Source organism: Pristis pectinata, chromosome 17, assembly GCF_009764475.1.
Source record: "Pristis pectinata isolate sPriPec2 chromosome 17, sPriPec2.1.pri, whole genome shotgun sequence".
In the NCBI taxonomy this organism is placed as follows: domain Eukaryota; kingdom Metazoa; phylum Chordata; class Chondrichthyes; order Rhinopristiformes; family Pristidae; genus Pristis; species Pristis pectinata.
In genome coordinates, this window is record NC_067421.1 from 23887961 (window position 1) to 23902471 (window position 14511).

Here is a 14511-nt window from a genome sequence, read left to right on the forward strand (position 1 = left end):
GTAAGATACTTCTTATTGGTTGGCTGTTCATCTGCATCCTGTGGTTTTATTTCTTGCTTTCATTTTCCATTCATCATGTTTTATAATAATCCTTGGTGTTTACTGTGCTCTTGCAGAAAATGAGAAAAACTGTCCATTGAAACAAGAGTGTTTGGGTTTCTCAGGTGATTTATCAGAAACAATGTCTTTTTGCAGACTTACTGTACTTCATAATGGCACTCTCATAACAACTTAGAGACATAAAATTAGATGGGCCCTAAGCAGTTTGCATACAACAATGTGTCAAGAAGTAAATTCATATTCTTGCCTGATCTGTATTTAGTCTGTGTTATTTGTACCTAAGGCTTCAATTTTACAGTTTTAGTTGATTTAAAAACTGAAAACTGACTTCCACCCCCCCCCCCCCCCGCCGATAAAATTCTGTTAACAATAAGTACAAAAAAATTTAAATTTTCATTAACTTTGCAAGGATGTAGTGTTCAGTGGCCTGGCAATAGTGACCTGGTAAACTGTTAGAATTTTAAATACATTAATGTGACTTAGAATATACACCTGTTATCATAACCAATTTCAAGTTAATTGCTTCTAACAGAGAAAACACAGCATTCTGTTCATACTGACACCACCCTGCTGTACCTTACCATCCTTGGCCATTTTGGCCACTACCCGTCCCTATGAATTACTTGCCTGCTTGGCTGACATGGTACTGGTTGAACAGAAATTGCTTCTAACTGAAAATATGGAAGGCTGAAGCTGGGCTCTGCAGTTGCTACTACAGACTCTGTTGTCTGGTCGCTTCTATCCCTTTCCCAATAATACTTAGAAGCTGAACCAGATTGTACATGTGGCAAGTTTCACCCAAGGTGGATTTTGAATGACATAGCCATTCGTCCAATAAGGCAGCCTATTTTTACCTGTTACTTAACCCCGTGCTGTAGTTTATCAGCTCCTAAAGCCTTTATCTATGGCTTTGTTATCTCCAAACCTGACTATACCAATCACTCCTGTCAGCCTTCCTCATTCTACTCATGGAGAGCAAGGTAAATCAAAACCCATTCTCTCTCCTTTCTAACTCTTCATCAGGACCTGTTGATCCATCAACTACCATGCTTCCAGTCTAAGGGTTTATCAATGCCTGGATATTAAAATCATCCTTCAAATCTCTCCATGCCCTTGCTTTTCCCTACATCTGTAATCTCTAGCTTCACATTATTCTGAGATGTCTGCATTTATCCTTTTCAGGTCTCTTGAGCATCTTAAAAATTCCATTATTAGCGGTTGTGCCTTTAGCTGGCAAAGCCCCACTTGGAAATTTCCTCCCTAAATTCCCTGCCTCTTTTATTTCCATCGGGGCATTGTTTAAATCTCTTGATCAAGCTTTTGGTCTTTGTCCCAGGATCTTCTTGTGTAACCTCGTTTCAAATATCATTTGGCAACACTCATGAAGCTCCTTGCAAGTTTTTAATCACTCTAAAGGTGCTTTGTAACTGCAAATGACTGTTATATAGTTTAACAAGTGCTGCATTATATCAGGTAACTTTGCTCCAGTAAAGATTCAAAGTATAGTTTTAAATTTTAAAAAATGATAACGTGTCTATTCTCACACTCATGGCTTGCAAGTACATTGCAAATATATGCCATTTTCGATTTCCACCCTTTCCCCTGATTTAAAAACTGCTTTTAAAGAGCATTCAAGCTAGGCATTCCTCCTTTATGGTATAATCAATGCATTGACATGCTAAGCACACGTCACACCTTCGTTTCCATTTTTTTTAAAAAAGATAACATTTTATACAGGCTGATATTTATAAATAAGGCAATGATATCTTAGATTGTAGGATAAACCTTAAACAGTACTATATGCATTCAAAGCAGTAGAATTACTGTAAAGTCTGCCCTTATTTGGCAAATTGCATCTTAACTATTTCAAGTGGCAAAACTTTGCATAATTATTAAATAACATATGGTCCAAAGTGCTTTGAGAAGCCTTAGAAAAGTTTGGTAGATCTGTTTACGTTAATTACTACAATTTTGTATTCCTCCATAAATCTGCTGAAAAATCCAAACACTGCTCTGTTATGTTTTTCTTTTTTAATGTTTGAGCAGCACACTTTACCTTTGTATTGTCTTTAATCCATGCTGTTTTCATTTGTCTGCTTGACTATGTTTTGTTTTTACCTTTCTCCCCACTTAAATTCTGAAGTCTTTAACCATTGAGCTAGCAACAGCCAAATCTCAGTATGAGCAAATAGCAGAGGATGTGAGAGCTTTGAAGGGAGATAAAGAACAGATGATCCAGCAAAGCGATGCACTAAAATCCGAGAAAGAGTCCTTATTTTATGAACTTTCAGAGCTGAAGTTGCAGTGTACTTCCCTACAGAAAGAGCAGCAAGTGTTAGAAACAAAGAATGAGAAACTCCAGTTGGAAAGAACAGCATTTTTTAAAGAGAGGCAGGATTTTGAGAGTACTCTGCAACAACTTTGTCTGGAAAAGGATGCTTTGGTGACTGAAAAGGACCACTTTTTCTTGGAAGTCAAACATTTGCAGCAGCAGCTTGATAAGTTGACAAAAGAAAATGAGGATCTCCAAGCCTGTCAGTCAGACCTGAGCAAACAGTTGGATAATGTTCAGACAAAAAGCAAAGCCTCAGAACATGAACAAGCCCAACTGCTTCAAGAAAAGGAAGAGTTGTTATCGGCCCACAGGAAAATGGTTACAGAAAGAGAGGAACTTACAAAAGAAAAAGACAAAATTACTCAAAATTTTGACAAGTTGCGTGAAGAGACAGCAGTTGCTCTTGAGAAGCTGGTGAAAGAAAGAGATGAGCTGATGGTGGAAAAAGATTCTATTCTATTGAAGTGCTCAGAGCTTGAAGCTCAATATGAATTTTTAGCAAAGGAGAAAAGTCTGTTAAGATCAGCACACGATGAGCTAATATCTAAAAATGAAGCTCAAAATAAGGAGAAAGACCATCTTAGTTCAAGTTTACAGAAGACTATCCTTGAAAAGCAATCTTACATTATCTCAAAAGATCAATTGCAGTGTAGTCATGATCATTTGAAGAATGAGCTAGAAAAATACATGAAGGAAAATGCAGAACTTCAGGCCTCAAAATCCAGCCAGTCAAAACTCTTGGATGAGATTAAGAATAGCAGGGAGGTAACAGATTCTGAACGTGTTCAACTGCTCCAGGAGAAGGAAGAGCTAACAACATCTCAGAGACAACTTACTGTAGAGAAGGATGAACTAGCTAAGGAAAAAATGGAGCTGACCACAAAGCTGCAGAAATCCATTGAGGAGGCAGCCATCATCACAAAGCAGCTGAATGAAGAAAAAGAAGCTCTGAAAACTGAGAAAGATGCACTTTGGCTAAGGCAGTCACAGCTGGAAACCCATTGCGATTTTTTACAAAGGGAGAAGGAGACCTTGGAATCAAAACGCAACATGCAAATTGCAGAAAATGAATCTCTCTCGGCTGAGATAGTCGAATTCAAATTGAAGCAACAGCAGCTATTCTCTGAAAATGCAGCCATTGTTGCAGAAAGAGATCAGCTCCTCGTCAACAGTGAGCTTCTAAAGCAAAAGCTTGACGAATTGACCAAAGAAAATGAAGAGCTCCAGGCCTCAAAGTCAAGCTTCTGTACACTTTTGGATGAAATTCAGAATAGCAAAAATATTGTGGATTTAGAAAAGCATTCCTTGTTGCAAGAGAAGGAAAGACTTGTAGCTGAACTTCAGGAGCAGTGCTCTGAAAAAGAACATCTTACTTGGCAGAGAGTGGAATTAGAGGAAAAGTATAATAAACTGAATGAACAAGTGAGAGTACTTGAGAACCAACTAATACAGGAAAGAGATGCAACAAAAGTGGAAAGTGAGGCTCTCAATGTGGCTCATGCGGAACTTGAATGTCACTTCCAGCTATTGACAAATGAAATGGGTGTTCTTAAAGCTAAACACGATGAAGTGCTTTCAGAAAACAATGTGCTAATAAAGGAAAATGAGATATTACATGCTGAACAAAGTAAGTATGCTGGTGAGAAGGAAGACCTAGCAGCTGAGAAAAATTGGCTAGTATCCACCATTGAAGTGTTGAAGAAGGAGATTGATATATTAACCAAAGAAAATGTAGAATTCCAGGCTTCAAAATCAAATCTTTCAAAACTCTTAGATGAACTTCGGAATAGCCAAGAGATATCTGAGCTGGATCAAGTAAAACTGCAGGAAGAGAAGGATAACTTGCTGACAACAGTGCTAAAACTTCAGACAGAAAAAGAAGAGCTGGTAAGAGAGAATAGCAAGTTGACAGAATCCCTCCACAAAGAGGCTGCTCTTTCGGCTCGAGACAAGGGAGAAACCGAAGCCAAACTGCAGCAGCTGATGTGTGATAAGGAGGCACTGCTGAAAAATGAAGAGGACCTTACTTCCAAATTAAAAGATCTTCAGTTTCATCAGAATATTACTTTATCAGAGAAGATTGAGGTACCAATTATAAGCATTTAGATTAAATTCAGAAAGTTATGGGCACATTTGTTTACTAATGAGTGCATTAACAGGTTTGGTGTTGTATCTTTTAAAATCATTATTATAACAGTGTCAGCTGTATATTAGTATGTATTAATTCTGGGAAATGATTTTTGTGGCTTGTCTCTCCAATAATTGGTGTGGGAATTTTGCAGAAGTAATTTCATTCATCTTAAAAAAAAAACCTGCTTCTCATTTTACCTGAATTAATTAACATGCAGAGAATTTATTGAAGTGTGTGGATAGAATGGAGCTTAAAGTTTAACAGATATAGTAAAACAGTGTTTTAATCCAATATCCATTTAATCCTGTTTTGGTTTACCAGTAGGACTATTTTACAAGTCCCTAAATTTAACAGATGATTATCTTCAAATCTTTTTCTTAGTCAATTCACAACAGAAATCTTAATTTTCTTTTTGTTGCAATTTTGTGTTTTATATATAATTATTTCTAAAATCTTAGTACTTCAAACTTATCCACAGAGAAACCACAGTTTACTGCTAACGTCAGCAAAAGCAGAAACAATTTGAAATGATTGGGCAGCAATATACAAACTGTTACATGAGTGCATGTATCGTACTCAGCCAGAGATGTGAGGAAACTCAGAGGTTTGATAGTAAACTATGATAAATTTGCTAATCATGGCTGGGATATGAATAGTGTTGTCCTAATTAGCTCAGAGATAGGAAGAAAATAAAAGATTGCATTTACAGAGTACCAAAGAAATGTTTTATTCACAAGGAACTGCTGCTTTCAAAGTAGGAGCATGATATTTCTTTTATTCTTCTATGAGACACTTTGGAATATTTTGTTATATCTAAAATGCTTCACAACAGTAATTTGTTCGACTAGTGGAAGTTAAAGAATAGAGGAGTATTAGCCCCATCTCGCTTGTATCTCCTGTTCACTATCACTTCTGGTTAATGGTGAATGTACTGGAGTGAGTGTAAACAGCAGGATTACAGACGGATGTGACTTCTTCTTTGTGCCTGTGGTTGGATAGACGTGATGCTTGGCATCTCAGTTCCTAGTTGATGGTTGAGCATTTGATAACACACCAGACTGGTGTCAGGACCCATGGACATATTCTCCAGCATGAGTGCCTGTGGTTCTGAAGAAATCTGGTGGGTCAGGGATTTAATGTAATCCATTAAAATTTAATAGGTAAATCTATCAATAAAATTCTAGATTATATGTTGTATTTAAGATTAGGCATGTAATTTTCTTATTTCACAAGATGAGTTGACCTGTTGACAGTTTTTTTTATGTCTATGAGTTTTAGGAATTTCTCCAATGTTAATTATTTTAATTCAACAAGAATCAGTGGCATGTTTGGCATGAAACTGCATCTGGCATGTTACAAATCTAATTATTTAACTGTACATATTTCCTGCAGAATTTTAATGAGAACTTAATAGTAATGGCAACTAACATTCAATGAAATGTGAAAGCATAATTTCACAAAAAATCAAGTCAAAATTTCTTAAAATTTTGCATGAAAAATTTCAACCATCTTCCATTTTTCAAAAGTAAACATGATATTACGTGCACAACATAAATTAACTTGACCTGTCCACATGAAAGTGGTGCTTAAATTAATTTTAAGAATTTTCCTGTAACGTGTTTCAGTGAAACTTTAAGCCATTCATTCACAGAGGATAATTTTGTATTCTTAGGCTTCGAGAAAAGCTGAAGAGGCTGAACAGTCATTAGAGCAGGTAATGAAGGAGAAAAATATATTGGACCAACAGAAGACTGAAACTTTGGCAGAATTGGAAGAGTCCAGACTGAAGAACCAAAAGCTTAAAAACGAGGTAAGAACCAACTCGTTGCTTTATCTGTTGGCTCCAGAAAGTTAGACAATATAGTTTATAAAGTATTGCTGTGAAGCAGTAAAAGGATTGTAAAGGATGGATGAAAAATATAGTGGCTGACTCTTCAGTTATGTTAATGCAGATATGGGTGCAGTCTATTTAGCCCATTCAGCCTGTTCTGCTATTAAATCATTTGCAACCTAACTGCATAACTTTTTGCTTTAACCTTTACATTTTTCACAACCAAAGGAGTTGTCAGTCTCAAAATTAAAGTTTCCACCCCTCCCCCTCCTGATTCCATCCACTACACACACAGTTCATCCACAGCCTTCCCCCAACCCCCCCCCCACCCCCCGCCCCCACCACCATCCCCTATCTAGTTCTGGTTCCATCTGCCATTCACCTCTCCCGTAATGGTTTCTATTATCACCTCCTTTACTTATCAGAGTCAGTACTTGGTGACCCTTTCTGTTCCGGCTTATCTCCCTCCAGCAGCTCAGTTTTCTTTTCTCTCTCTTTGTCTGCTCCATCTATTATTCACCTGCCACTGTCTCCCAACTCCACACCCTGCTCCCCTCCTTACCTGGCGTAACCTGCCCATCATCTTCCACCCCTCCTCAGTCCACCAATCACCTCAGACTCCTGCCTAATCAAAGACCCCACCCACCCAGGCCATTCTCTCTTCTCTCCTCTTCCATCGGGTAGAAGATACAGGAGCCCGAGGGCACGGACCACCAGATTTAAGGACAGCTTCTACCCCACTGTGATAAGACTATTGAATGGTTCCCTTGGACTCTGACCTCACGATCTCCCTTGTTGTGACCTTACACCTTATTGCACTGCACTTTCTCTGTAGCTATGACACTTTACTCTGTACTGTTATTGTTTTTACCTGTACTACATCAATGCACTCTGTACTAACTCAATGTAATTGCACTGTGTAATGAATTGACCTGTACGATCGATATGCAAGACAAGTTTTTCACTGTACCTCAGTACAAGTGACAATAATAAACCAATACTTATGATGTGCACTTGAGGGTAAGAATTTTCTGTCTTTGATATTATCCCTCTCTCTCTCGCACCTTCCACCAACAATTCCTACTTACAGATTTTCGCATCTCATTTCAACTATTCACCTGAATCTGTCTGGGTTTCTGAGTCAGACTCACAATGTATAACCTTTTCTTTGTGATTTCAACTTGTACCATGACCAAAAAAATGGAGCATAATCATGGCTTTTATTGGGGTTTGTATATAAGACAAAGTTGATGCCCAAAGCTCTGTTGGGATGGGCAACCAGTTGATCTCCAGAACCACTTCTACCTTTTCCTTTTCCTCTGTATGTGTCGTCTGTCTTGCCGAACATGTCCCAGTATGCCAGAACCACATCAGCAACAAATTACACAACCATCGTAGCTTGTCTTATCTGCCACGTGGGTTCTCTTTATCAGAGAAATTCCCTTGGTTTCCTCCACATTTTGCTGCTTATTTCTCTTTCTCAGATCTGATGAAGAGTCCCTCACCTGAAATATTAACTGTTTCTTTCCACAGATGTTGATTGACTTACTTAGTTTTTCCAGCATTTTCAATTTTTGTTTTTCTATATATATATCATGTTGGCTCACATTTTCTTATCATACATGCATTAGTCTAGCCTGCCAGGCAGGTCCCACTATCTTACCATTTTATCTTACCAACTTATTACACACAGACCTATAAACCTAATGTGCTGATTATTGTTCCCATTAAGCGAGTCATCCCAGATGTGCTCTTTGTTCTACACATCCCTCCCCCACCTCCTCTCTCACAGAAAGCTAACTTGCATCCCTTTTTTTCTAGTTCTGACAAAGGATCACAGATCTGAAATGTTGACAGTTTCTCTTTCCACAGATGCATCCTGACTTGCTGAGGTTTTACAGCATTTTCTGTTTTTGTTTCAGCAGGTTTATCATGTAAGTCATAGGTGACAGAGTTAAACTGTTACACATTTATAACCCTTCTTGTTATCCTTATCAGAACCTGTTAAAGGGATCATCCATGTGTACAGTGGTCAACTATGTTCCATCAATATCAACCCAAAAAATCCTTCCTGCCCAGCTGGTAAACTTCCTGTACCGTTTGCTGAAGATGATTCTTCTGCCTTAGTTTCAAGAGAATAAATAGAAGTACAAAAGCAGATATGCCATCTATGAAAATCTGCTTTAGTGTAGTCTAAGATGATCTGGACCCCCATTTTCTATTTTTTTTAAATGAAGGCTAAAGGTTTGTTTTAAAATTGATGTAAAATAATCCTTTCAAAAATGGAATGAGAGGAAAAAGACTAGTTTCATTTTTGACAGTAAGATGTTCCATGTTAACTTTATTTTTTTTAGGAAATAATACCAATATTTATGCTTGTTTATATAATGTAATCAACTTTGGACTTCAAATTTAACCAAACTGCTTGATAATCTGAAGAGATGCACATGATTCAATACAAGTCAACAATGTAGTGTGCTTGTATTGTTGAGTTGCTGTGCTTCATGATTTTGATAATATTGTCACACAGTTTATAGGCATTTAAAAATGAAGTGTCTAGTAGTATCAATGTTGCAATGCTGTTTACAGCACAAGAAAGGCAAATTTATTTTGGTAAAACATACTTGTAATGTCTTGCCAAAATGACGGAAAGTAACACTATGGTGAGATAGATTATTTTATAACTTGTTCAAATGAACCTTTTAGGGATGTTTGCAGGAACTCATATTAAGTACTTAAAAAATAGTGATGAGAAGCTGAGTCCATGGAGCTCCAGATGATGTCATTTGTGCATTAAAACTGATTTGTTGCAAGTGTTATAGCTGAAGATGCAGGAACCTGTAGTAGTAGGACAGCTGGTTGGAGGCAGTACACCAAAAGCTTTGTGTTATGCAACTGAGCACATGACAGATGATGGCAGTGAGCATTCAGGTTCATTATCTAAGGCATGTAGTTTATCATACCTTCAGAATAATTTTTCAAAGGAAGAAATTATCTTAATATCATCAATAATGGATATCAGAGCTTTGCAGGATAATTATTCCCCCTATTACTTCTCTGTACAGCTTAAGGTATGATTTTTAAAGAACAGATGATGCTCAGTTTCTTTTTTATATAAATAGCCCAGTGAACAGTTATGGTGTATTCTGGTAATCATTAATGTGTATGTTAAATTATTTTATTGCAATTAAGATAAACTGTATATTATCAGAAGATTTTTATTGGGTTTCTCTCATTTGAATGATCCTGAGGTTGGTAGCTATTGTAATTTTATTTTTAAAAAATGGGGATACATTTTAAAATTTGCAGCATTTAGTTTTGGTAGCAAAACATAAAGTACTAATCGAGCATACATTTAAAAAGGTTTTAATCTTTAACACAAGGGTTTGTGATGAAGGTAATTCTGTTTTTCTTTAGAGTCTCAGTTTTGCAATTTTGAGGCACAGAATATGATTGTCTTTCTAACAGCCTTATGTTTTCTGCTAATGTGTTAGAGCAGATCCAATCTCTGATATTCAATGCAGTGAGAGATGTCAGCTATTTTCTATTTTTATTCTTAAAGATTCATTCTTTCCCAAAGCAAAATGCTTTTTTTTCCCTTTATCAGCTCGAAGCTCTTAAGGAACAGAACAATAAATGCCAAGAAGACTTGAACCACTCAAAACAGCAGCTGAGCTCAGAGAATAAGAGAATAGGAAGCCTTTGCAAAGAAATGTAAGTAACTGTACTTAATGTTCAAAATGACAGTGACCTGCTGGTAAAGATAGATTCTTTATGTGGCAGTGTTGCCATCTCTTAACGCTAGAATTAATTTCACTGATCTTCTTCAGCTTTTCTATTTTCATATGTCACAGTGGGGGAGAGCTAGGAATTATTTTTTTTCTAAACTCCTGTCTTGATAAGTTTCCTGTAATAATGATATTTAAATAGAGCATTTTCTTTGTCTTCTCCTGGTGGGTAGTCTCCATGTCTGTAATTTTCCCTCTATTAGGTATAGCTTGGCTTTGGAATAGTATCTCCCTTTGCTAAAAATTGATGTGATTGGAGTCATTCACCTGTATTGAAAGTAAAAGACGTAATTTTATTAGCAACATTGTCAGAATTGCAATGTCACTCATTGTGCAGATAACGGATTACTATGTTTTCTCCCCACCAATTTCACCAATTGCATTTTTCCTCCTCCCCGCTTCCTTGAAGGCATTAATTTCATGCTTGGCTACAGTGATTCACTTTGGCTGTTCATCTGGAAGTTTCTTCTTTAATTCAATGAATACCTTGTACAATTCATGTTAAGGTTCACCTAAGCAGAATTTTCATAATAGTAGTTCTGATCCGTAGAAGGGATTTATGACTCAGGTATGTATAGCACCTAATTATTCAGTATTCCTTTTGAATACAAGAGAAAAAAGTGAATGACTTAGAGTCACAGAGAGATGCAACATGGAAACAGGCCCTTCGGCCTACCAAGTCTGGGTTTGATTTGTTCTGTGAAATTTTGAAGATTGAATCCTGGTGGTCCTCCTTGCATACATAACTCTCTATGCAGAGAAATTTCTTAATTTCAGACACGATGATGACTCCTTGTAGTTATATTGTGCCTTTAACGTAGCTAAACATCTCAAGGCTTTTAACAAAACCATTACCATTTTTTTTTAAATTTTGACCTTGAGCCTCAGAGGATATTCAAAAGCTTGATCAAAGAGGTGGGCTTTAAGGAGCACTTTAAGGAAGAAGAAAGGGGCAGAGAGATTTAATAGATGAGTCACAGAGCTTAGATCCAAAGAAGATGATATCATCACGGCTGGCAGTGGTGGAATAATTAAAATTTGTTTGTATAGGGTACAAAATTTGGAATAAGGCAGAGATTGCAAGAGGATTCAGAAGTTACTCAGTCTTGATATTTTTCTTTGTTTTCCATCCAGCAATGTGATAAATGGGTGTTGCATTGGATGCACTCTCACCTTTAAGATTAATCATGCCCAGAACTCCTACGTTTCCTTTGCTATTCAGGGTCCAGTGTGAAACAAGTTTAGGTATTCACAGTCTTGCTCCTTGTAAGTTTAAAATTCTTTATAATTCAATACTAAGGCAACATTACATAGATATGCTAAAGGATTGTTGATGGGAACTAGTGGGGACAAAAATGTAAACCGGTAAATAAACATATTGTTAAAGTTGAGTGGAAAGGTGCTTTTTCCATGCAGCTGCCTGTGTTGTGCTCCCTTAGAGATTGCTTGATGCTAGCACTGAATTTTAGAAATGGAAAATGTTCTGTTCCTAAGCACCAGCAGCTTGCAATTAACCAAACAATAAAAATCTGCATTTCTGGCATAGATTGAGAGTGTTGTCAAGTCTCTTGTAGTTACTGAATTAATTGTTAGTGTTAACAGAGATTTTTGGTAACAAAGATGATTCCTAAATCAGAAATAAATACATCACTTTGTGAAAAATGTAATGTTTATTTTTGGTATTGATGCCAAATTGTCAAACGTGTTTCAAAAACAGTCATTCTATGTCAAAATTCATATTTAAAAATGTTAAAGAAAAAAATACATAAACCTTTAACTATTTGCTCCATTTCCCACTTGCGCCTTGGTTGGTGGTCCTTCATGAAAGGAACATTAAGGAATAGGGCGAGGCTCAGGCTTATTTGAAAAGGACAGCTTGGACACATTCCAAGGGAATGTAACATCCTCTTTTGTCTCCTTTGTAAACAGGGATTCTATTCTGGGCTTTAAGGTATTTGTCCTTAAGTTTTTGAAGATTAGAAAAATACATGGGTGTCATGTCAGTATGAGAATCGGGAGAATATTAAAATACAGATAACTGTGTAACTTGTTTTTTTTTGCAGTAACTCGTATCTAATATCACAGTACATGTCTTTATAAATTTATTTGTTAGAGATAGAGGATATAATTTATTCCAAATGCAAGAAAAATCCTCACTGTTTATTATCTTGATAAACTGTACTGCTGGGTAATAACGAAAAATGTATGATGGTACTCAGCTTGATTTCTATTATATAATCTTTCATTGCAACAAAAGTATTTTGCATATTTTAATACCGAGAGACTTTCTGAGGGATAACATTAACAAAACAAGTGTTAATGTTGCAGAAAATACTGCAGATGTCTACTTCACTGTGTTAACGGCATTCTGTCACAGCTGAAGATGTTGATTAGTGAATGGAGGACATTATGATGTATGCAATCTCTGTTAAAGTCGTCTTGCTGAACGAAGTTCATTGTTCAGCTATGTGTTATTTCAAAACTTTATGCTAGAAAGTATGATGGAACAGTTAACAATTCTGCCCTCCTTTAATCTTTGAATATTCATATGTTTAAGGATAAATTAAATAATGTTTCACACTTAAAATCTTAATGGCAGCTGCGCAGTGACATCACGCAGTATAATTTGGAAGAGTGGGACGTCCATTCGTGTTTGTATTTTGTTCTCTGCGGAATTACTTTTATCAACTCTTGAGCCTGCTGGCACCTGGGTTCATTAGTTGAAATCAATATTTCATCAATGTGATAAAAAGGAGACAAATTGCTTGTCCACCTTGAGGGATGATGGAAATCAAATGGGAACATATCCCAGGCCACGTTCATTATATCCAGGAAGGCAGAGAGACACTGAACAGGACTAGGTGCAAACATTTTTCTTCTCTTTAAACGAATGAGATAGTAGAACGCATGGTGAGATAAAAAGTAAAGGTGTAGAGCTATAAAGTGCTTTATGTAATTTATCAGTGAAGTCTGATTCAACAATGAAATAATAAATGATATTATGCAATCCCTCCACGTTTCATCCCTCAATTTCTGGGAAATATGAAACCAAGTCAATGTATTGACTTCAGTTTTTCAAAATGAAGAAGATGCTGGATTTTAGGATTAGAAGCTGGTTTCATAAATTCAGATTGAATACTGAATATGTACATCATTTACAACTGTTTTATGGCTTATCTGGGCTCTCTGTTGGCTGAGATTTCACTAGAACTGGATATTAATTATTATAGCTTTTGATTTTTAATTCTTACCCAATGCTGCAGAAGCATGATGTTTCCTGGTATGGTACAGTCCATCCGTCATCTTTGGACAGTTTCTGCTCATCAGGATATGTTTAAAACACTTCATCAAAAGTTAAACATGCTTCATAAGGTTTAAACTACACTTCCTGAGTGGTATATTTAAATGAAGCACTTTCACTCAACTCTGAGCATGCTGGCACCTGTATGTTCATGTGTGCACAAAATTGTGTTCATAAACACCTGATGTAGCATCTCAGTTTTTACATGTCCAAAGCTTTTTAAGTATCTTCATGGGCATGCCAGAAGATTTGCATGTGTGTGTTCATGTAGCAATGTGTTATGACTTATCACTGACTTTTGAGGCTGAATGTTAAAAATCAAGTGAACTATGTATCATTAACAAATTATTATCATTAACAAAGTAATAGAATCGTTGTCTTAATCTTCTTGTGCGGTTTGAAATATTAGGTGTATTACTCAATAACTAAGTGGCATGCTTATGGGCAGTTTGTACATTCCCTATTCTTTATTGATGGTTATTAAAATAAATGGAAGTTTGCTTTTTTTTACTATAATTACAAATTGGAATGATCATGACTTTCTACTATAGCTTAATGTGACTAAATGCCATGAGCTAAAACAAATGCTAAGTACTTGTCATTAAATCTCAAGCTTCATTTTATTTTCTTCAATGACAATATCTGTTGAGATCCATATACAGTGCTCTTTGGTTTAACATGTTCATACCCCCGAATTGCATTTTTACTTTTGAAAGGAAGCACTCTAGATTTACAAATTTTATAATTGTTGTGAAATTTAGCTTAGAAGCTAAATACTTGGTCCTGTCATTGACTCAAATTATTCTGGCTGATTTTATCAATTGAAACAAACAAAAAATGCAAATGCTGGAAATCTGAAATAAAACAGAAATTGTCAGAGGCACTTGCAGGTCAGGCAACATTTGTAGGGAGAGAAAAACAAATGCTACCTGACCTGCTTAGTGCTTCAGGTTTTTTCTGTTTTTGTTTCTGGATGAGTTTCATTGGTTAGATTTTGTGACCTTAATATCTATATCAAATAACTACAATTTCCCTATAATTGGAACACACATATAGGTTGCTTCC

General features: G+C 36.3%; 1 protein-coding gene across 7 annotated transcripts in view; it reads left to right on the top strand.

Moving 5' to 3' along the window:
* clip1a (CAP-GLY domain containing linker protein 1a) overlaps nt 1-14511 on the top strand; it is a 125720-nt gene that overhangs the window by 79760 nt on the left and 31449 nt on the right. For all 7 annotated transcript variants that reach the window (XM_052031877.1, XM_052031875.1, XM_052031871.1 and 4 more), the window contains 2 exons: nt 6199-6336; nt 9965-10071. In XM_052031877.1, coding sequence (XP_051887837.1) covers nt 6199-6336; nt 9965-10071 — 245 coding nt within the window. The remainder of the gene's footprint in view (nt 1-6198; nt 6337-9964; nt 10072-14511) is intronic.